The 24919-nt window shown below is 36.8% G+C and overlaps 1 protein-coding gene across 1 annotated transcript in view; it reads left to right on the top strand.

Annotated features, from left to right (window-relative positions):
• The window catches only part of NEGR1 (neuronal growth regulator 1), an 837414-nt gene that overhangs the window by 535477 nt on the left and 277018 nt on the right, over positions 1-24919 (top strand). Inside the window, exon 4 of the mRNA XM_053592246.1 lies at positions 10976-11107. Coding sequence (XP_053448221.1) covers positions 10976-11107 — 132 coding nt within the window. The remainder of the gene's footprint in view (positions 1-10975; positions 11108-24919) is intronic.

Raw genomic sequence — 24919 nt, 5'->3', positions numbered from 1 at the left:
CTGGATTTGTAACCCATTTTCCTAATGACTCACCATGTTCTATATGTTTTGATGCACCATCTGAATATCTTCTTTAACAAAATATCTTCAAGGGTGGTGCCTGTGGTTCAAGGGAGTAGGGCGCCAGCCCCATATCCCAGAGGTGGCGGGTTCAAACCCAGCCCTGCCCAAAACAAAAAACTACAAAAAAAAAAAAAAAAAAAAAAAAAAAAAATATATATATATATATATATATATATATATGTTCAAATCTTTAGCCATTCTCTTAATCGGTTTGTGTTGTTACTGAGTTTGAAGGTTCTTTGTATATCCTACATACAAGTTCTTCATCTGATAATGTGGTTTACAAATCATTTCTCCCCTTATGTGGTGGGCATTTTTATTTAATTAATGTGAATCTTTTCCAAAACAAAAGTTTTCTCTTATTTTGATGAAATCCAATTTTGCAGTATCTCTTTGTATAGTTTGTGCTTTGGGGATTATATTTTGAAACACTTTTATGATTAAAAAAAAAAAAGGACTATAGGGCAGCGCTCGTGGCTCAAAGGAGTAGGGCGCTGGCCCCATACATCGGACGTGGTGAGTTCAAACCTGCACCCAGCCAAAATAAATAAATAAATAAAATAAAAATAAAAACTGGAAAAAAAAAAAGAAAAAGAAACAGGACTATAATTTTTTTTTCAAAACATTACAGGGTTCCACACATTTTGGTTAAATAATATACTTTTTTACATTTTAAGTCAAAGTTATAAGTGTACCCTTTACCCAGAAGGTGTGCATTGTAGCAATTAGGTGTGAACCCAACCAAAAGTCACAAAGATTTTCTCCTTTGTTTTTGCTAGAATTTTTATAGTTCTATCAACCAAATTTAAGTCAATTATAAACATTAATTTAATTTATATATCAGGTGTGAGATATAGGTTGGTGGACAACTTAGCCTTAATCCTCAGCTTAGTGGAAAAACATTTAGCTTTTCATCATTAACCATGAGATCATAAATGTCTTTGTCGGGTTCAGAGAAGTCTCCTCAATCTATTATTTTCTGAAATAGAAATTTAACTTGAATGAATGTTGAATTGGTAAGTTTTCTGAATGTATAGAGTCTTCTTTCTCTTTCTAGGTTAGGATTGAAGCTTATAATATTGTTTTTTTAATTTTGTTTATTTTGGTAGGTGATCTATTGTCTTCTGTCTTACATTATTTCAATCAAAAAGTCTGCAATAATTCTTATTTCTGTTTCTTAGTATGAAATGTATATCTTATCTCTGACTGCTTTTTTAGAGTTTCTGCTTCCTGCTGTTTTTTGGCAATTTAATTATTTTGTGCTTTTGTATGATTTTTATTTGCTTGCTTGTTTATCCTGCTTTAAGATTACTAACTTATTGGATTTGTCATTTTCTTGTGTGTATCAAATTTAGAAAATATTCAGCCTTTGTTTCCTCAAATATTTTTTCTCTCCCCTTTATGGCACTCCAATATCCATATATAAGACCATTTAATACTGTTCCACATATCATTTAAGCTTTGTTTGTTTTGTTGGTTTTTAATATTTTTTCACTCTCTGCCCAGTTTAGAAATACTATTTACTCTTCGTATGCCTTTAAGCTTAATAATAATTTTTCCATCAGTGTCTAACCTGCTGTTAATGTTTGATCAATATTTAATTTCATGTATTTTGTGTTACTGTGTTAAGAATTTTTATTGAGTTATTTTGTTTTCTATCTTCTATTCTTCTCTTCATTATATTCATATAGTTCTTAAATACTTAAACATAGTTATGATATCCAGCTCTTTCTAAATTTTTGTCTGATAATTTTTTTGCCTATAATTTCTAGGCTTTTTTTTCCTGTTGAGTAATTTTTCTTATTTATTATTTATAGATTCCTATTTCTCTGAATGTTAGTAAATTTTAATTATATATTGAGTATTATGTTGTTATGTTGTGGAACATCTAGATTTTGCTTACAAGTTTTATTTATTTCTCTAATGCTTTATGGCAAGAAGGTGAGGCAGATCATTGTTCCTAAATTTAAGAGGAGGAATAATAATTTCATATTCATGTTTAAAATATGTTCCATTACTACTTTATTTTAAATGTTCCAATACTCTTTTATATACAACATTGTAATCATTCCTCAAATTACAATCCATTTTGTGTGTGTATGTGTGTGTGTGAAATACAAGGCCTTCAAGCCTGTGACTTCTGTTTATAGCTCTAGGCTCCTTTTCACCCGCTTCCACAAAGATAATGTTCTAGCCTAAACAAACTTTCAAAATTCTTCCTTGAAATAATGTCAGCACAATTATGATAGCATAACATCCTGTATTTATATCAAATGTAGTAATTATCATATTTTTGGACATTACCTGGTTATACTTTTATTTTCTTAATAAACCATAAGCTCTTTGAAATGGATACAATTTTCTTCACTTGTCAAAGATCCCAGTACAATTAATAGCCACTGAATGAATTGCATAAAAGGGGAGGAAAAAAGAAAAAGGAAAGCAGGCAGGAAGACAGAAAGGAGATAAAAAATTAAAGTGATCTGAGTTAAGAATTTTTCTTCAGTGCTGTCTGGTGGACTGTGATAAATACATAACACACAAAAAAATCAAAGCCAGGAGCATTGTGTTTATTGATTACTTTACTTTGCTTCTGAATCTTATTAGAGTATTTTAGTAGAGGAATTCCACAATTTCACCAACGCACATACACTCTTCCCACTTGTTCTTTCCAAGTCCATTATTTGTGGGCTCTAATAACACTTTCCAGAATTACATTACCTGATAAATTTGCAGCACATTCTCATGCAATTTTTTTGCTTCAAAAAGACTGTCTTCATTAAATTTATTTTTCAATATTCACTCATTATTCAGAGGGATTAATGACCTTGGCAACTTTATAAATTAAACCACATGCTTTTATTTTCTTACTGTCTATGAAAATTATTGCCAAATTACAATGTGTTTGTGCAAGTGGAGCTGCAAAGTCTAATACAAACTGTGGCAGGGATTTGTACAGACGAATGGTCTCCAAAAATGGAAGGCCCAGTCCCTGAAATCTGTGACTGTATTACCTTCTGTGGAAAAGGAGTTTGCAAATGGGATTAAAGTTAGGGACTAGTGATGAGGAGATTATTTTGTATTAGGCATGTTGGTCTAATTTAACACATGAATCCTTAAAAGAGAAAGAAGAAAGCAGAAGAGGAAGTCAGAGGGATCCGACTAACATGGAGGCAGTAGAAGTTCAAAAGGAGAGAGTTGATTCAACATTTGTTGGCTTGGAAGATGGAAGAAGGTAGGACATGACCACACCCTCTGAAAGCTGGGAACGGCCTTCGGCAGACATCACTGCTACAACAAGAGGAATGTGATTCTCCCAACAACCCAAAAAAGCAAGTAAACAAGCCTCCAGAAAAGAATTCTTCACTTCTGACACGTTGATATCCATCGAGGAAGATCCTGTGTTGATTTCATATTGTTGCTGTAACAAATTATCACAAACTTAGTGGCTTAGAAAAGAACAAATGGATTATCTTATATTTCTATTCAGTACTGGTCTCACCAGGATAAAAGCAAGGTGCTGACAGGCTGCGTCCCTGTGGGGACTGTAACGGAATATCAATTTCTCGCTGTTAGATGAGCACTTTCCAGTTTCTAGAGGCCATAGAACCCTGGCTCATGCTCCATTTTTTCACCCTAAATGTCAACAGTGGTTATTACCATCCTTATTCCGTCTCATCTCTTTGTCCCAGTCCTCCAATCTTGCTCCTCCTCCGGTAAGGACTCGTGTGACTAGGTGGGACCCTGCCAATATAATTTTCTTATCATAGGTGCTTAACATTAATATGTCTGCAGAATTCCTTCTCCCATGGGAGCTAATCCCTTCAGTGAATAGGATGTGAATATCTTTGGGAAAACCATTATTCTGGTTACTATAGCCCTGTGCTTGATTTCTGACCTAAGGAACTATATGAAAATAAATTTGTATGGTTTTAAGCCAGCAAGTTTGTTGCAACCATAGAAAACTAAAGCCAGAAATTTGCATCCATAGAAAACTAAAACAAACCAATAGCATCTTTCAGAGATTGAATATTTCTATAGTGCTCCTTAGTTATAAGAGCAGGAGTTACAAACTCTGTCCTAACTTAGCTTAGCAAACATTATTACCACTATTTATAGATGAGAGAATGAAGGTAGCATTTAAGTCATAGACAGATCAGGCAGGTAGACTTTGGAGTTAATTCTGCATTTCTATTTGCCACTGGGCTCATCAGCAAAGTATTTAGTTACTTTAACTGTTGTAAACTTGTTCTATATAATAGAATGTATCTCATGTCTTTATTTAAGGTTAACTCTGTAATTCATTTAGAAAAACATTTAGCATTATACCTTATGCACAATAATAAGGATTGAATAGAAGGTAAGTATTATGATTTTTATTTATGTTGATGTGGTCAATTATTGCTTGAATAAGGTTTAATCTACCTTCTAGAATGAAATGTCAAATATTTTGGATTTTATATGATGTTGTCTTTAATCATAGTCAACAAGGAGGGGCCATACTAGACGTGGAAGAAAGTACAGCCTTTTATATCACAGAACTTACAGTGTAACAGGAAAAATAAATGTTTTTAAAGTTGCTGATAGTTAAAGGACCAAAAGTAAGCATGTATATGCCACACAAGGTTAGCGTTAGCATTCTATGCCACACGGAACTTACAGTGTAACAGGAAAGATAAATGTTTTTAAAGTTGCTAATAGTTAAAGGACCAAAAGTAAGCATGTATATGCCACACAAGGTTAGCGTGGGGGTTTGTTTGGTTTCACTTTGTTTGGGGGGGTTATTCCACTGGGTAGTAAGTAGATCAGAAAAGGTTTTTCTAAGGATATTTTGTCTAAGAGACCTAAACAGTGGAAGTTAGCAGGTTGACTGAAGACTAGAATGTTCCAGGTCCCAACGGGGGAGGCCACAGCGACTTTACACCAAGACAGCCGGCTACAGAGGACTTCATCTCAGCCTAGAATTCTCATCAGAAAACTGATGCTGAAAGCCATTTTTAATGCTCTTTTTACTTTTGAAGGCTCATTTATATATAAAGGGCTGTCTAGAAAGTATCCAGCCATGTAAGATTAAAAAATAAACACATACATGGCTGAGTACTTTCCAGACATCACACACACACACAGAGGGTAATACCCCCCAAAAATATATACACATTTAGGAAACAAAAAAACTGTACTAAAATCATAATCCTCAATATATACCAGTTACAGAAGATGAATCGCGTCACATTGTGCACCTCTTGTAATTGCAGAAGTTGACATGACTTAAGTATTACCAATTTCGCACATTTTTTTCTTTCGTAAACGTGTATATCCTTTCTGGCACCGTGTGGCCTGTGGGGTTATTTGTCACTGCAATGTGATACTAGCCTTGCACATCTCTAGATGTGTCTGCTGGTTTCCTGCAGAGATGTTGAAAGTGTATGGTCATTGCCATGAATGGTCTTGAGGGACTTCCTTATTCTTACTTCTAGTTCCTATGAAATATCCTATGAAGATAAAAGAACTTCTGCTTGAGTACAGTAATCTATGAAGCTGGAAACAGTATTTATCTAAATGAACCTTCATGGCGTGCCTAAACCTGTGCATATAATAATAGTTAATAGATTTTTTTAAATTTCTGTGATACCACAACATGCTTTAAAAATTTTGCTTATATTAACTCATTCCTCACAACAACACTATACGGCAGGTTCTTTTATTATCCTTACACATAATAGATGGTAAAATGAAGATTAAGTGTCTTGTGCAAGGTCACATAGTTAATAAATGGCAGAGCTGAGATTTGAGCTCAGATAATCCAGTTCTGAAGCCCACAGTCCTAACGCCACAGCTTCATACAACACACAGAAGAAATACTTTTATGATAGCAAATATGCTGGTGGGCAGTAGCTGATGTGAAATAACGATATTCACAAATGTAAATGAACCATTCCAAGTATATTTTATAAATTCATTTGCAGAGTACTAGCTAGTAATACATGGCTATGAGACCCTCAGTATCTTCCTGCAGGGAAGCATTGTAAAGTTGGATGATTCTTTCTGAGAACAGTTTTAGAAAATGATTGAAATGACTCCATAAAGCAGTCAATCATTTGCATACCCTGTGTGTGCACTCCGGATCTGTAACTGAGACACAGGAGTGCAGATGGTAAAATTAACAGGACACAGTGAGGTTTTTTTTTTTTGTTTTTTTTTTTTGAGACAGAGTCTCTCTGTTGAGTGAGACTAGAGTGCCGGGGCATCATAGTTCACAGTAACCTCAGACCTTGGGCTCAAGCCATCCTCTTGCCTCAGCCTCCTGAGTAGCTGGGATCACAGGTGTGCACCACCAGACCTGGGTAATTTTTCTATTTTTAGTAGAGATGGGGTCTCACTCTTGCTCAGACTGATCTTGAACTCCTGAGCTCAGGCAGTCCACACAGCTCAACCTCATAGAGTGCTGGGATTGCAGGCGTGAGCCACTGTGCCCCACCGATACCGTGACCTTTGGGTGACTGAGTAAAAGGTATTATCAATGTTAATGCTACGGTTTCTGGCTTGAGCAACTGAGTGATGATAAGAGCACTCACTAGGATTTAAAACACAAGAGGAGCTGCAAATATGCCAGGAAAGGTAAAGCTGCTTTTGACTGTGTTAACTTTGAGATACCTATGAAATATCCACAGGGTAATGCCCAGTAGAATGTACAAATAAATTTAAGATTCAAGATATGGGTATGGGCTGAATAGAGCCATGCGTTGCTCTATTCTCTCTATGCATTTATAGTAATGAAATGTAAATGAAGGAACTAGTTCTCCTTGAAGGAGTATTGAATGGAGGAAAAGCAGTCATAGGACAAAAACAATATTTCACAGATAGAAACATGTGAAGGCCTTGAAAAAGTGGAAAGAATTAATCAAAGATTTTAGAAGAAAACTAGTGAAGCATAGTGTGCTACAAATAAAAGGAAGAGAAATTTGTTTTGTGAAATATTTTTCTAAAACATGTGAATGTTCTAGGGGAATGCCAATGCTGTTGCGAACTGTTTTTATGCACAACATAAAGCACGTTAAATGCCTTAACGAACCGAAAAGCTAAACCCAGATGTCACTTACTGGCCAGCAGAGAACACTGTGGTTGGGTTCTTAACAGAAACCAGGATCTAATGGATCCCAGGATGCCCTAGCTACCGACCACAGCTATTTTCCCAGCTTCTTCTTTGCAGGTGGTGATAATAGTGATAACACTGAAAGCCGGTGGAATTTCTTCAGTTCTCTATTTTTGAGAACAGTCAATGTAGGCTTGGAGGAGGCAATGCACAGAGGAAAATTTTTGTTCAGATATAGGCACTACTTATCATTTCCCCTCAAATTTGTATTTAATGAGTTTGCTAGTCCTTCTAATCTTCCAATGCATCTGCAGTAGCAGTATAGAGCTTGTCCCACCTCCTGCCACCACCTGTCACTTCAAGACGTCAGCAAGGACGGCAACATTTTTTTTTGGGGGGGGGGCAACTCTTTTAAAAAAGTTCTTTTTCTTTTCCGTGACTCTGAAAGAAAAGTAGCAACTTCTGTTTCAAATTGTATAGAGATTTACTGTAGATCCTCTGTTCTCAGTTTTTGCAGGAATTAATTAATCAATATACTTCTTTATTTGTTCAATAAATATTTATAAAGAATATGGCATTTCACAAACTAACTCCGGAGCTAAGGATACAATGATGAGTGAAAGAGAAAGGGGCTTTGCACTGGGGGGTGGTGAAACCCGCCCCCAGGAGAGGCTGCCCTGGGAGATGTGACGATGTTGAGATTTATTATGAGCACCACAAGATATGGTACTGTCCCTCGTGAACCTTGCAAATTCTGCTGTGGTTTACGGGGTTCAGGTCTTTACTGTATTCCTACAGACTGGGTCTTTGTCCCCCACCTCGGGAGATGCCCTGAGTTGTGTGGCAGGTATAAACTGAAACGTTCGAGTTTGCCTCGTGTACGGTGCCCAGCTCCTCCCCCTGAGAGCAGGGTGCTGAGGAAGATGTCTAAGCCAACGAGTACCTAAAGACAGGCTTGGTTTCCTTGAACAAAACTAAGGAAAACTACTACAGAAAACAGAGGATAACAAAGACCAAAGAGGCAGCCGATTGGACAACTCAGGGAATCAGATACCTACCGGGGAAAGCAATTCTAAATTTCAGGTGTGGAACTGAAGTCTGCATTGACGATCAGGCTGAGAACAGAGCAAGGATGGGACAGGGCTGGAAACAGAGTCGTGTGTGTGTACAAACAATGGTGTGCTTAGAGCACACGGTTGGGAGGGCTGGTGCCTGGTGACCAGAAACAAGAAGGGGCTTTAAAGTACCACAAATCCAGTGGGGAAAAAGGTCAGATATTGACCCTACACTTAACACTTTATCTCGAGTATCTGCATACTAGGGCCACTGGCAGTGATGCCACCATAATCCCCTCACAGCTGAGTCATGCCATATGAAACCATTTACTGGTAATTGTGGTAGTTGTTAATGTGGACCTTGTTTTATGGGGGGATTGGAGAGGAAGCCCTTATGACGGCTTCTCAGATTGTGCAGTGAACGCCAAGGACAAATATACAACTGATGGAAAGGGCGCTCTCTGGAGTTATTTGACAGAAGGTCCTGATGCTTTTAAATTAGGTCAGTTTCTGGTGGTTGCTTTCCATATTTTCGAGTCTGCCATTCAGCCCTTTAGAAAAAAAATGAAATGCTCATTTCTCAGTTATATTTCAAGCCTTCTCTTTCTTTTCATTATGCTTTTTCATTATTTGGCAGACATAGAACTCTAATATGTTCATTTCCATCATTTAATAATTTTAAAACTATTGTTTATGTTTACATAATGTTTAAACTGAGAAAACAATAGCACATAACCCATTATACTTAACAATTTACTCAAGGATGAAATAATAGTGGTGGATATTTGAATGGGTTAAAATGTATGCTTGTTATCAAAGGCATGAATTTCAGAGGTACCTTTTCTTCAACTGTGTCAGTACACAAAAGTAAAAATGTTCAGTAACATTTTGTTACTGAAAATAAGCTAGACCATCAGAACTTCTTACAAGGTTTCATCATGGTCTATATTTTCTTTTTCTTTTTCTTTTTTTTTTTTATTAAATCATAGCTATGTACATTAATGTGATCATGGGGCACCATACACTGGTTTTATAGACCATTTGACACATTTTTATCACACTGGCCTTCCTGGCATTTTCTTAGTTATTGTATTAAGACATTTATATTCTACGTTTACTAAGTTTCACATGTACCCTTGTAAGATGCATGGTCTGTATTTTCACCTGTGCTTGTCTTCATTTTGTACGGCCCAGCTAAGGCATTTAATTCTGATCTGCTACGTAAGTGTTCCCTATACTTTATGTTATATTTATAACTGTCTTTATAACTTATGTTTAAAAAATTCTTGAACATGAGGGTGGTGCCTGTCTCTAGGAGTAGGGTGCGGGCCCCATATACCGGGAGTGGCAGGTTCAAACCTGGCCCTGGCCAAAAACTGCAAAAAAAAAAAAAAAAAAAAAACTTGAACGTGAACAAAGATCCTGTCTCTTTTCTATTGTAGTAGTTTTTACAAGCACATTTAAGCCTATAATATCTTCATTATAAGGGTAAAACTAAGAGAAAAAGAGAAAAACATTAGAAAATAAATGTTGCATTAGTGTATTGAAGTCAGATAGGGAACTAGGATGAACTAGGCTCAGGCAAAGACGCCCATGGGGGGGAAATCATTGACATGGATTTTAGATGTGGAGGCAACGAAATTTATTTTGTTTTGAGTCATTAAAATTTAATCTTATCACGAGTTTTCTAACTTCTATATCATTACAATAGTTTTGGCAAGGGAGTAAAAGAAAGACAGAAATAATGTTGACTTTTGGAAACACACCATTTAATGGAAGTGGGGCTTCATTTCCCAGCTCTCTTTGGTACGCATTGAAATATGATTTTTTCAAGGCTTGTGCAGAAGGTAATGGGGGATTTTCTCTTGAATTTCACAGAGGACCATTCTTTCTTTGCCATACTGCTGATAATTAGAATCTGTCCTGCTCAATGATTCTCTGCTTACAAATAAATAAAAATTCCATTATCAAAGAAAGAAGTCCTTTATACAAAATTGATTGACTTGACGATACTCTTTCATCTGCGATCATATCTTTATGTTTTTAATCTGCTACTATCTTTGGTCAAATAGAATGTTTTCCTTGCTATACTGAATAGTAAAGAGAAATTACTTTAATGACCACTAAACTCTTAGTTTGCAAGTCATAAGTTTTTCTCTGATATTCCATTGGGTGAGTTATATGTAGTGTATACAGCGTATCTTTCTTGGCATAATTTTTTTTCTTTTCTCAGCACAATTAATAATTTTAGAATTGAAATACGGCAATAGTTGACTATGTCTGTATACGGTTATAAAGCCATTGGGCTTGAAACCTTGAATATGGGTAGGAAATTTCCCCCAAGGAAAAATAACATTTAGTTAGGTGAAGTGTCAAGTTGCTGGCTCACACTGTATAAAAGTCAATATGTACCAAGTCATATTAGCGAATTTCATCTACACTGTTCAGAGGTTGTTGAACTCAATTACAGAAATGTGCAGAGCTCTATTTGATGTGTGAAGAGGTTAGAAGACCACAATCAATTAAAAAGAACACATGTATATCCTGTTCTGGGGGAAAAAGTTGTTTTAGCATCCCTTGCTGTGCTATTGCTTTTTTTTCTGAGTTTTTCTCTGAACATAGAAGAACAAAGGATTTAATAATTCCCCAGTTTCATTTGGAATTGTTTTGTCAGCAATATCTTGTACGAACTCATGCAATTGTTGTTTTACTTGAATGAAGCCTCCGGCGGCTACAATTAAATGTGCTGTCTTTCTTTTTGTAGCAAAACCATTTGAAAATGGACAATATTTGGACATTTATGGAATTACAAGGGACCAAGCTGGGGAGTACGAATGCAGTGCGGAAAATGATGTGTCCTTCCCAGATGTGAAAAAAGTGAAAGTCGTCGTCAACTGTAAGTCTCATCACTTTCTAAGATATGACAGAGCCCCTTGACAAATTCTGCTTGGCATTTGTGTTGCTTTTTTTAGGAAGTGGTCATCACTGAACAACAGTGAAAATGTGTCCATGCAAAAATATTGGTCAGATTGTTTTAGGTAGCAACAGTTGTCCCAAGTAGTTCCACAATAACTCAGTTTCATGTGCAGATTTAAATGTTTCCACTATCACCCTGGTCCATGCCATTCTAAACTGTGGTGTCTTTGTCCATGACGTACTATAGACACGAGCTGGTTTTCCCTCCTGGGCTTTCTCTGCGGTGCACGTGGACCAAATTTTAGTGTTTAACTCCCAGTCAAACCTTGTAGAAATGAAATGTGATGGTTTATACTTAAAGATAAGAGCTATACAGTGATGCTTCTATTACTTGGGTGATTTAATTCTATTTAGTTCAGAAAATTTTGAGGACAGGAAGAGAAAATTTCCCCACGAGCATCCTTATTAAGAAGTGACTTTGCAGAGCCACCAACGTCGTTATGTCACCCACTTTCTCTAAACGCCCCCTGACATATTCTCCAATAGCTCCCCATGTGTGTCTTAGGATCTCAACATAATGCCTGCTATAGTCTCTTTATTTTTTGAAAATATTTTCTTAATTTTTCTCTGAAAAAGTTTCACACTGTTTAACTTCTTCAAATAAAATACCTTTGGGATAATAGTATTTTACCAAAAGTATTTACAAGTTACCACTTTCATTTGAAAAATTCCATGTATACATCTTTCTATATATGGCCCTTGCTAATACTGTGTTCATAGGATTATACCATAGATCAGAAGAAATCATTCCAAATATATCCAGAAATGCTAAAACTAATTAGTAGTTGTTTCCTATTAAGATGAGTCTTTCAGTCTCATGGGCCAAAAAAGTAACTTTCAAAGCACTCCTAGCAGTTAGGCTGTCTGCCAGAGCAAATCACTGTCATCAACTAACTTTTGTCAGTGATTCATCTATACTTGAGGTTGAACTGTCTCTATTAGACTGAGCAAATGTGCATGGTTCCACATTAGGGGTCAGTTTGGGGAGCAGAATTTCTCATGGAGTATTCAGCAGAATCACCCAAGATGCTCATTAAAAATGGGAAATTCCCGGGCACCCACATCACACATACTCAGTTAGAATTCTTTGGGTTCATGGTCTGGAAATCTGCATTTTAACAAGTTCCAAGTGAAGCTCAGGATTCTTGCTGCAGAGGCTACTTAATGCTCCTCCCTCTGGAACTCTCTGAAATAAGAGGTAACCAGGAAAATTCTCCATCATTTTATCACTAACCATGTTACGTGAATATGTGTGCACGAATTTGATTGTTGGAGTTTTCGAGAGCTGGGAAGGAAAAGATTGGGAAGAAAGAACTATTGAGGAAGGAATATTTTTAGCAGTGAACATTAAGAATAAAACCTGTCAAATAAGCAAAGCACCCAGCTCGCAGTGTAGCCCACGGTCAAACCCACGGACTCGACAGGTCTTTCCCATGATGTCTCTGATAGGAATGACATTCAAAACACAGCTGCTGTATGGATTAGCATGGGCCCAACTCCATATATAATCTACAATTTCTCTTGAATTCCCATTTGCCTTCACATCTCTCCTACTTTCATTCATTGTCATTTAATATTTAATCGCATTCTCTTTTTTCCTAGACATGTAAGGATCTTAGACTGAGAAAGTCAATTTAAGGAGGTAGCCATGTGGGGAGTAAAATAGAAAAACACACGAACCAAATTAGTTATCATCAAAGGGCCTGGGTAGAGAGGAGAGTCCACCCACACAGCAAAAGGACAGAAGCGAGAGGACGGCGAAGGCGCTGCCATAGTTTCCTGAATGCCGGCAAAGGACAGCTGGTTACTCATGGGAAGAGCACCAGTCAGAATATTGTCATGTTTTTGCATCCATTTCTCAAGGCCCAATTATTACAGGGTGACATGATAAGTGACCCCCGCAGACACCTGTAGCTGAATGTCTTGGCGCTTAAGAAACTCAAATTATATATAATGAAAGCACATAAACCTACTCTTTGCCACAGAGGGAGAAATTCTCTTTATTATACTGAACTGTAAACAAACCTGCCCTTTGCTCCGGAGGGAGAAGGACTTCTGTATCCTAAGACTGTGAAAAGATAGTCTAGAACAAAAGCAGTCAGTGTCTCTGCTTGGAAGATCTGTAGAAATTCAAGAACCCATGAAAAATTGTCTTCCAATACAAGACAGGAGCCAAAGTCTGAGGGAGAGCCCAGACACAGCCCATCAGGTGAAGAAGATGGCTTTGCTGCGTTTTCAGGGTATTATACACCCTAGAATAGCTGGGAAAGAAGAGTTTGTTAATCATTTTAACCTAAGAGGGAAAAGAGGAAAGAAAAATGAGAGCGAAAGGGAAAAATAAGGTAGGAAGGTGCTTTCTAAACCAGAAAACAGACTACATTTTGCTAACAAATTTCAGGTAGATAAATTACAGTCATAAGTCAGTGTGCAGAAACAATATTTACCTCTCTCACATTAAAGAAAAAAAACTAACAGGATTTTAAAATGATTTTAAAGAATCAGGTTGTCTTCTGCCCCTCCCTAAATCATACCTTTGATAGCTCACCATTTTCTAAATATTTCTAAAGAAATATTTAGAACTGTGTTTAATACTGATTATGTTTAATCCTAATTGTGTTCAATTCTGATGCCACTTGGTATGTAAGGTGTGAAGGTGTGTGAGTATGAATATGGCTCTATGTATTCCTGGATGTGATAAGGTTTACAAAGTGTTAATTTTGTGAATTTATCCCTTTAAAAGTCAAAACATGAGAGCTACCTCTGGACTTTATTGAACTGATTTTCCAAAGGAAATTAGCCAAAGCCTACATAACAAACTTTAGTTTGTCAGAGCCCAGAATTGAGCACGGTGGTCTATGTTACCAGCATGGAACTGCACATTCCCTGATAACCTCAGATTCCCTGATGACAGCATCATGCCAGGTTCAAGGCTGCCTTTCCTTACATCGTTATTAATCAATATTGATTGTACATATGGAATTGTAGGAGCTTTGTGAGTTATAATTTGAAGAGCACCTTTGTCCCTTTTCCCAAATGGGGTTCAAGATGAAATGTAATAAATTTTCATAAGCTTTATAGATTCGGTTAAGTCAATTCAAGAAATAAATTGAGGTTCCCTGCAAGTTTGAAATGTTTAATGTTTTATTATTTGCCTAATGCATCGGCCACATTCATTATATAGAGAAAATAAAGACTTACAGCCAATGACGTCATGTTTACCTCGTACTTAATATTTAAACCACTTTAATGTGGATTTCTGTTCAATTTAATGAAATAGTAGTTTGATAAGATGATTGATAAAATCGACTTAATTTATGTAGGTTGAGCTGGATTGTTGATTGAGAATTATTTACAGAAAGCCTTACTATAGATAGAAATTCATAAGCATTAATATAAAGGATTATTTCTGAGTAAGAGGATTGTAGGTGATTGTTATTCTTATATTCATCTGTATTTTCCTTTTTGTTAATATGTGCACATATGTATCTCTTGTCAAATTGAAAAACAAAATAAAATGATAAAAAATAGATCATGAAAATTATCATAACCAGAACTTGAGAGATTAACACACTCAACATCCACATAAAGAACAAGAGAAAATAAAATGGAACAGTTGATTAGCTAAGCCAGAGGGAGCTAGCAGATTAATGTTGAATGGATTCTCTGTTTTATTTGAATTCATATTCCATCCTTAGTAGCAGCCTCGTGGGTCCTAGGCCCATAATTTTTATTGGTAATGACAGATTGGGAGAATGAACATGTTCCAGCAAGTCCACAGATTCAGTGCAACTGGGAAAAACAGGAACAAGGGAAGGTCTCGTTGGAGAAAGCAAGACCAGAATTTGGAAAATCCAGGAAGGTGACTCATTGGAAGCTAGTCTGGCATCCGGAAGGTTGAGGAAGTCCTGTAGACTAATGAAGCCATGTACAGGGAAGAAGAATCTCAGGTATTAGGAAATTAGCAAACCCTGAAGGACCAGGCCCTGTATGAATATTGTCAATAAAATGGGGGATTCCCTTTTGACAGGGGCTTTTGTTCTCCGCTATTTGTATGCTTTTGTCCAGGTAGAAATTGCTGTTTTGGAGATGTGCACCTTGAAGATGACATTTGTCCAAACAAAAATAATTACTTGACTATAATTATTAACACATCATTTACTTCCATGAGATTTAGATTTAGGCTTTGAGATTTAGAACAGCAACGTAACCTCTCTGAGTCCTGATTTCTACTTTTTAAAATTCAAGGCAATAATATATTATTTATTTATAAACTTGTGGTTGTTATCAATGTTTAAATATTGATATTTATAAATACATTCATATGAATATAAGCTCAAATTACCCTACAATGTAAACTTCATGCTGTAGGGGTTTTCCTATTCTTTGCATACTGGTATGTTCCTGTCACTTAGAACAGTCCCTGGTCCATAGAGAGGCATCCCCCAAAATGCCTGTGGAATGAAGAAATCATGAAAGAGATTAGAGTCAGCCAGGAGGGTCATTCTACTAGAGAAGAGGCATTAGAATTGCTTCACAATTAAATTATTTTTCTTCCAGAAAATTAGTAGATGGTATGTTGGCTAGTTTACTTCTGATACCATTTTTTTTTTGTACCAAAACTTTCAGGTGGATTTAATAAAGATCACTTGACGTTTGTATAGAGCTTCCACCAAAAGAGAATGAGCACTAATTCCATTTTTTAACAGATAAGAAAATTGAAATGTAGAAAGATTAAAACATTTAATAACTTCCCTGATTTTTCAAGAACCCAAAAGACATGGATAAAAAACAAGCTATTAATTAACTGGAAATAAATATATATATTCAAATAGATGACAATGAAAAGGGTATTAGACATTATTTCAATTTTCACTCATGATAGATTCATATGTTTGGTATCAGCAATTATTTTGCACATACAGTTTCATTAAAATATAATTTATTCTTCCTATGATCAAATAAAGACTAATGCCATTTTTGGCTTTGCCATGAACTAAGATTTTATCCAGTAAACCACAGGTACATTTTGTGCGTTATTCTGCATGTGGTGATATTCATTTATGCAAATATATGCTTTATCCCCCAATCCAACTGGCTCCAAACATGTGGAATAGAATGTTCCACTAAGTAGTATAACTTAGTCCCAGTCTACGGAAGCCTGAAATGAGAAGCCCCTGGTTAGAGCTAGGAGGAGGCGGCTTCTAGAAACATGAGCAGTTTCCTTAGGCTGTTCACAAAGTTTTCAACAAAAACCCTGGGCGAATTAGGCAGACACGTCCAACCTCGGACAGGCAGACATTAGAGACAAGTGGCCTCATATTCAAAACATGGGAAATCCTGCTAGGCAAAGTTTGAATGGGGCAAAGGCAATATCATGAGAAGAAAACGGAGTGCTATTTGAGCTCATAGTGATCTGAGCTTGAATTCCTGGACTCACTTCAGGCCCCTCCATTTACGTTCCATCAGCTTTATTGCTCACATCAGCTTAGAATGTTAGCTGCTCTGCTGTACTTTGTTTCTTTTTAATATAATTAACACTTACTTGGAGCAACTCAGGGCATCAAAATGCATATAGCTATCTTCTAAATAAAGTTATTTCATTTACTATCTTCAGAGTAAAGATGAGACACTTCAGTACATCTACATTTATATATTCATTTATTTAGTTTTTTACTTATTGCTCACCTAGCGGACCTGGAATACTATTTTTTGACAAGTTCATTATCTAAGATAAGAGCAAGACAAAAGAAGCATACGGTTATAATAAAGGGCGGCAAGCACTTTATCATCCAGTCCTAAGGTGCTCTGCAAGGCTATCAGCAACGACGCAAATACCGCCTTGACCTTCCACGGAAAGATTCTAAGAGGCCTTGACCCTGATGGAGTTTGAAAAATGAAATTAAAATTGACAGATGCAAAAAGGGAGGGAAGGGTGGAAAGAAGAGTCTTCCAGACAGAAGTAGCATCATTTTCTTAGCCTCAGGGGAGTCAGGGGACAGGGCATTGTTTGTTCAGGCAGCTGCTATGGTAGAGGGCCGGGACCAAAAAATGAAAGAGAGGGGAGGAGTGAGCCCTGCAGAGAAGGCCGGACCAGATTAACAGATTGTCTTGGGCGTACTCAGTTCCAGTGCTTCAGAATCAAATCAGAATAACTTCGTTGTGAGACGATAGAGCTATTCAGAGATACATCTGAATATTAACCAAATGAATTTGAACACTTTTATTTCCTGCCTCCATGGAGAGTAAATGGAAGATTTCTGTGTTGCCATAGCAAGGGTAAGGAAAAGAATGAGAGCAATAATACTGAGAATAATTCCAGATGAAAGAGGGGTGAGGAGCTAGGAAATTTGAAGGAAAACTCCTGAAGGTGTTGAATATCAGAAACATATGTATAATCACACAACAAACCATTTTTAAACAAAACATTCCTCCCCGACACAACCATAAAAAGCTAAGATTGAAACTTTGTATTTTCACCTTGGGACTTTGATGGTATAAAACATTCAGATTTAAGCCTATGGTTTATATAGTTCTTCAGCTGAAATAAAACTGTTCACGGAGCATTCAAAGTTAAGGAATACTTGGGATTTTTGTTCTATTGAGGGAGAGATAATTGGTCCTTCATTTTAAATGTAAGATATAAGTTTCCATGAATGAGAATGCCAAGACTGTCTTTGCTTTATGTATCAGGTTCCCAATAACTTCCATGCATTCTCCAACATATATATCTAAGTCTCGAGAGGAGTTTGAGTAACACTTGCCTACGAATGATATTTTCCCTTTTGTTCATGAACATCTAAAATGCATTAGAAGTGATGAAATATGCATACTCTGCATACTTTTTTATTCTTCCTTTTCTGAAAAGTGAAAGGTGAAACAGCTTCCTTACTGTAATACATGAGTAAAACATTTTGCTAGATGAGGGTCTGTTTGTTTGATTTGTCATTCTTTCCAGGTTGGCATTCATCGCTTCAAAAAACAGCATCTAAAGTAATAGGTGTAATATATTGTGACCATTAGATAGCAGTAAGAAAGTAATTTCTAGCAGAGTAAAATGTTCTGGGTTGAAAATGACTCCATGCCAAAGTAAAGTGAGGAAAGAAAAAACAACAACTCTCTCTCTCTCTATATATATATATATGCATACATATATTAATATAAACAAACATATGCATACAGATATATATAATATATAGTAGAACCTCCATCGTTGACAGCCTCTCTACATTGGCCACATCCTTAAGTTGACCTAATTTTTGCAGACCAGGCATGCACCACATGTACGTATCAGTAGAAGGGCTAGTTCCTTACGTTGACGACCTCCATATGTTTATCAGTTTCTTATGGTCCCTTGAGTGGTCAACTTACAGAGGTTCTACTACACACATTTATTTATTTTTTTTTTTAATTTTTTTATTAAATCATAACTGTATACAATGATATGATTATGGGGCATCATACACTCACTTCATAAACCATTTGACACATTTTTATCACAGTGGTTAACATAGCCTTTCCGGCGTTATCTCAGTTACTGTGCCAAAACATTTACATTCTACATTTACCAAGTTTCGCAAATACCCCTGGGAGGGGAATCGGTGGGATCACACCTGTGGTGCATATTACACACATTTATTATGTGTTCATATGCATGTATATATTTACACACATACACATTTATATATGTGCATTTGCAATGGTGAACTAATCAAGATTCACGTTCTAGGCTCGGCCCCCATAGCACAGTGGTTACACCAGCCACATGCACTGAGGGTGGCAGGATGGAACCCGGCCCAGGCCAGCTAAACAACTGCAACAAGAAAAATAGCCAGGCACTGTGGTGGGTGCCTATAGTCCCAGCTACTTGCGAGGCTGAGGCAAGAGAATCATGTAAGCCTAAGAGTTTGAGGTTGCCATGAGCTGTGATACCACGGCACTCTACCTAGGGTGACAGCTTGAGACTCAATTTAAAAAAAAAAAAAAAAAAAGACAAGAAACGAAAAAGTTTCACCTCTTTCATATTTACATGGATGGAGCTGGAACATACTCTTCTTAGTAAAGTATCTCAAGAATGGAAGAAAAGTATCCAATGTATTCAGCCCTACTATGAAACTAATTTATGGCTTTCATATGAAAGCTGTAACCCAGATATAACCTAAGACTATGGGGAGGGGGGAGAGGGGGGAGGGAGGGGGAAGGATGGGCAGAGGGAGAGTGATTGGTGGGATTACACCTGCGGTGCATCTTACAAGGGTACATGTGAAACTTAGTAAATGTAGAATATAAATGTCTTAATACAATAACTAAGAAAATTCCAGGAAGGCCATTTTAACCAGTGTGATGAAAATGTGTCAAACTGTTTATAAAACCGTGTGTGGTGCCCCATGATCGCCTTAATGTACACCGCTATGATTTAATATTAATAAAAAAAGAAAAAAATCACAGGGTAACTTATGAATACAGTGGAAGCTCTGAATAAGTTAGAAGTATTAGTTGACATATCACAGTGCTGTTTTTTGACACATCTTCCTCTTTCTGTGGCCTGTGAGCTCTTTGAAAAAGGAAACTTCTCTGATTTGCCATCATTTCCCAGGCATATAACACAGTGGCTGCAAGAACCAGTGGGCTCTGCAGCTGGCCTGGCTTTAAATCTCAGCCACTTACTGCCATGAAAGCTTGGCTGAATCATTAGGCTTTGTCTGCGTCAGTTTCTTCAGCTACAGTGGGGGCGGTGTGAGGATTAACTGAGTTAATCCATGAAATGGCTTAATGTATGTTATTATTCCTCCTAACCTAGCACAGTGCCTGACAATAAAATTCTGCTTGTTGGAGAAATACATGCATCTAAGCACACATAGAATTCTACAGGTGATAAGCTAGTGTTGAATCACTGAAATTCCTTCTTCTTTTGGATATAAAAAAGTGGATTTGGATAGCACTGGAAATTAGAACGTAGAGTTTGAGGAAGAAATGGAATCTTAAAATCCCAATTCTTACTCTGGGGCTACTTTCATCATACCAGCCTGCTTCCATGTAAATGTAAAAAGGAATCTTCAATAAACTGTATAAACTCAAAAGACTTTCAAAAGACGGTAAAGTCTGAAGGATGGGAAGGCTGCATGTTATGAAGGGAAGATGTGGGTAACCAGAATCTGCGCAGGTGTGAGCTGTGAGGACGGCTGACACTGGAGTGAAGTGAAGAACCAACAAATGAGGATCCCAGTGAATAGAGAAAACAATCACACAGATAATCCCGGGAAATGATGCTGCACTCAAAATAGTCCGTTCACATATTGTCTAAAATAAGAGCTTTTGTTTAATAGTGAATATAATGAAGTCTCAGCATCCTGCCTGCTTGCTGCCACACAGAAAATTTCAACTTCAGCGGAAAAAACAAACACAAATAAAAAAAAAAAAAATGCCAGGGGAATTAAAAAAGCTATGGATTTTAAAAGTAAAATGAAAGATAACCAAGTTCTATGTAGGACACTCTGGGCGTGTTCCATGCTTAAGATTCACTACTTTATTCTTACTGTTTTGAGGTCAAGACATTCAGTTTACCAAAACTTAAAATCAGTTTGATAACTATTGTAAAAAAAACAAAAAAACATGTAATCCCAGTGCCCAACTGTTTTCAGGTTAGGATTAGCAATTTGGATAAAATCTCTAAGTTTTTTTTTTTTTTTTTATTGTTGGGGATTCATTGAGGGTACAATAAGCCAGTTACACTGATTGCAATTGTTAGGTAAAGTCCCTCTTGCAATCATGTCTTGCCCCCATAAAGTGTGACACACATAAGACCCCACCCCCCTCCCTCCATCCCTCTTTCTGCTTCCCTCCCATTACCTTAATTGTAGTAAAGCATCACAAGAATGGAGAAGCATGAATCCTATGTACTCAATTTTGATATGAGGACAATTAATGAGGAAAATCTCTAAGTTTTTAAATACTATAATAAGGCATATTACCTTGATGCATATTAAAATTTTTTCTGCAACAAATTATATTTTGACATAGTCTAAACTAATAAGTGTTCTGTAGCCTAGAACAGATGTTGAGAGTGTTTTCTGCATTTAGTACAAGCAGCCAGTATACATTGATATGACAGGGTGGGGGAAGGGGTATCAGTAATTAGCTGAGGTTCACAAATGCTGACTTTGTTCATGCTGTTTCATCTCCGTGAGCATATTGGTTTTGCAGATCCTTCTGTTTTTCTCTGTGGATGTCAGAAGCACTTTGAAGCTCCATGTGATTCACTTGAGAATGCAGCCTTTGCTGGAGCTTCTCCTGAGCTGCTCTGCACAGCCATACAGGAAACAGATGAATCTGGTGATTTGGGAATTCTTTAGGAGACAAGTTGTATAACTCTAAGGGTCCTGTGTCTTCAGAGAATTTTATAAATTATGCAAGGTGGTATGTATTTCAAGTTGTTTGTTAAAATCAGTTTTTGTCTTCTCCCTGAACCCACTGCTCAGACTGCATTGTCCAGCCTGGTCTGGGGTCACCGTTGGCCCTGTGACTGAGCTCTAGAGCAGGACAGAAGTGGCATCGGGTCAGCATTGGCCCTGTGAGAGTTCTAGAGCAGGACAGAAGTGGCATTGGCCACTTCCAGGCTTGGCCTATAAAAGCTCTTCACACATACCCTGCTATGTTTGTTTTCCCTCTAACTGATGGGAACACAAACCTGGGGTGACCTGGAAAGCTGCATGTTGACAATGAAAAAATTGGCATTCCCTGAACCCCTGAACAATTCTGTGCCATGAAGTCCCTCTACCCCTACCCCAATTCATCCCCCTTTTTCACTGGCCTGACTTATTAGGGGCCTTTTAGGTGGGTGAGAACTAAAATTCTGTTTTGTTGACTCATTGAATATTTGGGCTGATTATTATTTTCTCAGTTTAGCCTCCTCTGACTAATACAATAAAGGATTTAGGTCCAAATAACATGGATGAAATATACATTTTTGTCTCACATCTCACTTCAAAAACTTAGCCCAAAAGCAATGATAAAAAGCTTCCTGAGAAGAATACAGACATAATAAATCTCTTTCCTCCTACGTGAAGCACAGCCTGCCAGATTTCTGTTTGCAAATTTTTTGAGTCATAGCACAAAAAAAAAAAGAAAAGAAAAAAAAAGCAATCTGTGAGTATCATGCGTTTGAGGCTAGATATGATTTTTCTCAAAAACCAAAAACACAGTTGGATTTAAAGTAACATCTGACCATCAACCTCTGACATGAACTTTCCGACAGAATATGAGGGAAGACAAAGAAAAAAGAACAATGCTCACAATACCTCCAAATCCCCAAAAGGACACAAAGTCCGAATTCAGAGGAAATTTAGATTAAACCGCTTCGGCATTATAATATGAAAAGCACCCATCTACTGCTTTGGAGTAAATGTGGGTGTCCTCTAAAAGTTCATAAATGAAAACTTCATGCCCAGTGTGATAGTGTGAGGAGGCCACTGTGGGGACTTTTGGAAGGTGATTAAGTGATGAGAGCTCTGCCCTCCTGAATGAAATTAATGCCCCCATAAAAGAATTGACTTGTAACATTTTTTTGCCACTTCTTCAGGTGAAAAAGTGTATTTTTTTTTTTTTTTTGGAAAGGTGGAAACTGATTAAGAAATTCAGGCTCTACATTGTGTCATGATGAAGAGAGAGCTGGTGGCTTGTTACTTGCTACCATCACCACACTGGATATATAGAAAACCCCCTCTCAGTATTAAACAGCTAAACTTGCTGGAAGCTAAACAGAATGGGATCTATGTCTTCTATTAAACAGCTAAACTGTGCCAATAGAAGAATCACAAATTGGAAGCTGGAAAGTAGCATAAAATTCTCTGCTATGGGGGAAGGTGCCCCGACCAGCTTCTCCCTGAATTCACAGCATCAGGGTTTTCACTTGGGAGAGTGAGGGAACAAGAGTTTGGGGAGAATGGAGACAAAGACAGGGCCCCTTGCTGTGTGGGAATTCACATTAGTGACACCTGCCTTAATAAACATGGTGCAATGAACGAATGATGTTCTCAGATGGTGAATCAGGAAACAAACATCTTACTCTGCTGTGCCCTTGTCATCCTGGCACAAGGGGATGGGCAAGGAAGGTGGTTGGGAGACGGGTGAGGAAGGTGATCAGGGGGGTGGGTAGGAAGGCGGTCAGGGGGATGGGTGAGGAAGGCGGTCAGGGGGATGGGTGAGAAGGTGGTCGTGTGAAAGAAGCACTGTTCTCTGAGCATTCCCAGTCACAAGACTCACTCAAGTAGATCTGAGACTAGATTCACATTGCCTGTAGAATCTAAGGTATACCATGAAGAAAATTTAGTTTAAAGTGATTTCCAAATAGAATACAGGCCCCTAAATGCCTGACATAATAAAAATCAATACTCTGAAGAACACATTTTAAACATGACCCTCCAAAATTTTCCATAAACAGAGTTCAAGAAATATGAATTCTCAATTGAAACTTCAGTGCACAAAAGAGAAAAAATAAAGACACCCACAGAAAAGCAAACAAACAACTGAAGAATAAAAGATACAAATACTACAAATATTGGAAATATTCCAAATAGAATTTAGAATAAGATATTAATATGCTTAAAGAAATCCAGGGGAATTAAAGCATAATGAAAGGAGATGATGCTATCAAAATTGATCAAACAATTAAAACATCTCTTAGCAAACTGGCCGTGTCTTAGCTGAAAAGCAGCATCTATAAAAAAGTATAGCAAATTTAGCAAATTTCATACATGTGAAATAAATATAAATAGATTTCCTTTAAAATCAGTAAGACAAAGAAGACCCTTTTATCACTTCTCCTACCAGAACAGAACAATAGTATTAGGAAAAAATAACAGGTAAAAGGAATTGAAAGAAAGAATAAAAGAATCAAAACTGCAGTCATTCCCAGATGATGCTATTGACTACAGACAAAACCCAGAAAGATTTACAGATAAATGAATACAAAATGTAAGAATTTATTGTGGTTGGTAGATGTAAATTCAACACACCCAATTTGTATTTCAAATTTATATTGTAAAAAGAACACGTTCAATTAACAAAACAATATTTATAATTTCAACAAAATATGTATAAAGGTAATTAGAATAAATCTAACAAGATATGCATATAAAATAATTTAACTACATTAAAGAGCATCTAATTAAGTGGAGAAGTATGTCATATTTAAGGGTGTCTTAAAGATGACAAGTCACCCTCATAAGGAAATACACATTAATTATAATTTAATTAAAAAATCAAATTTGTTTTTTTATGAAACTTGACTGGCTAATTCTGAAATATATATTGATAAGTTAATACACTTCTTAAGAAAGTGAATCAGGTGGTTAATGTGTCCCATAAAATTTCAAAATGTGCTATAACTATATGGTAATTAAAAAGTACATTATCAAGGTCAGCACCTGTGGCTCTAGGAGTAGGGTGCCAGCCCCATATACCGGGGGTGGTGAGTTCAAGCCCACCCTAGCCAAAACTGCAAAAAAAAAAAAAAAAATAGTACATTATCAATGCCACAAGAGACAGATTTACCACTGGAACAGAACAGGGGGCCCCACACAGAACCATGCTTGTTGATAATTCTGGTATATAAAAGAGAAGGTATTGAAGAATAGTAGGGAATTAATAAACTATAAAGTGGTTTAGAGACAATCTGTTTTCATAAATTCAAAAAAAAAAGAAAAGAAAATATAACCTTACCTTATGACATAAAATC

The sequence above is a fragment of the Nycticebus coucang genome, chromosome 5 (assembly GCF_027406575.1).
Source record: "Nycticebus coucang isolate mNycCou1 chromosome 5, mNycCou1.pri, whole genome shotgun sequence".
Taxonomy (NCBI): Eukaryota; Metazoa; Chordata; class Mammalia; order Primates; family Lorisidae; genus Nycticebus; species Nycticebus coucang.
This window is presented reverse-complemented; position numbering and strand designations above follow the sequence as displayed.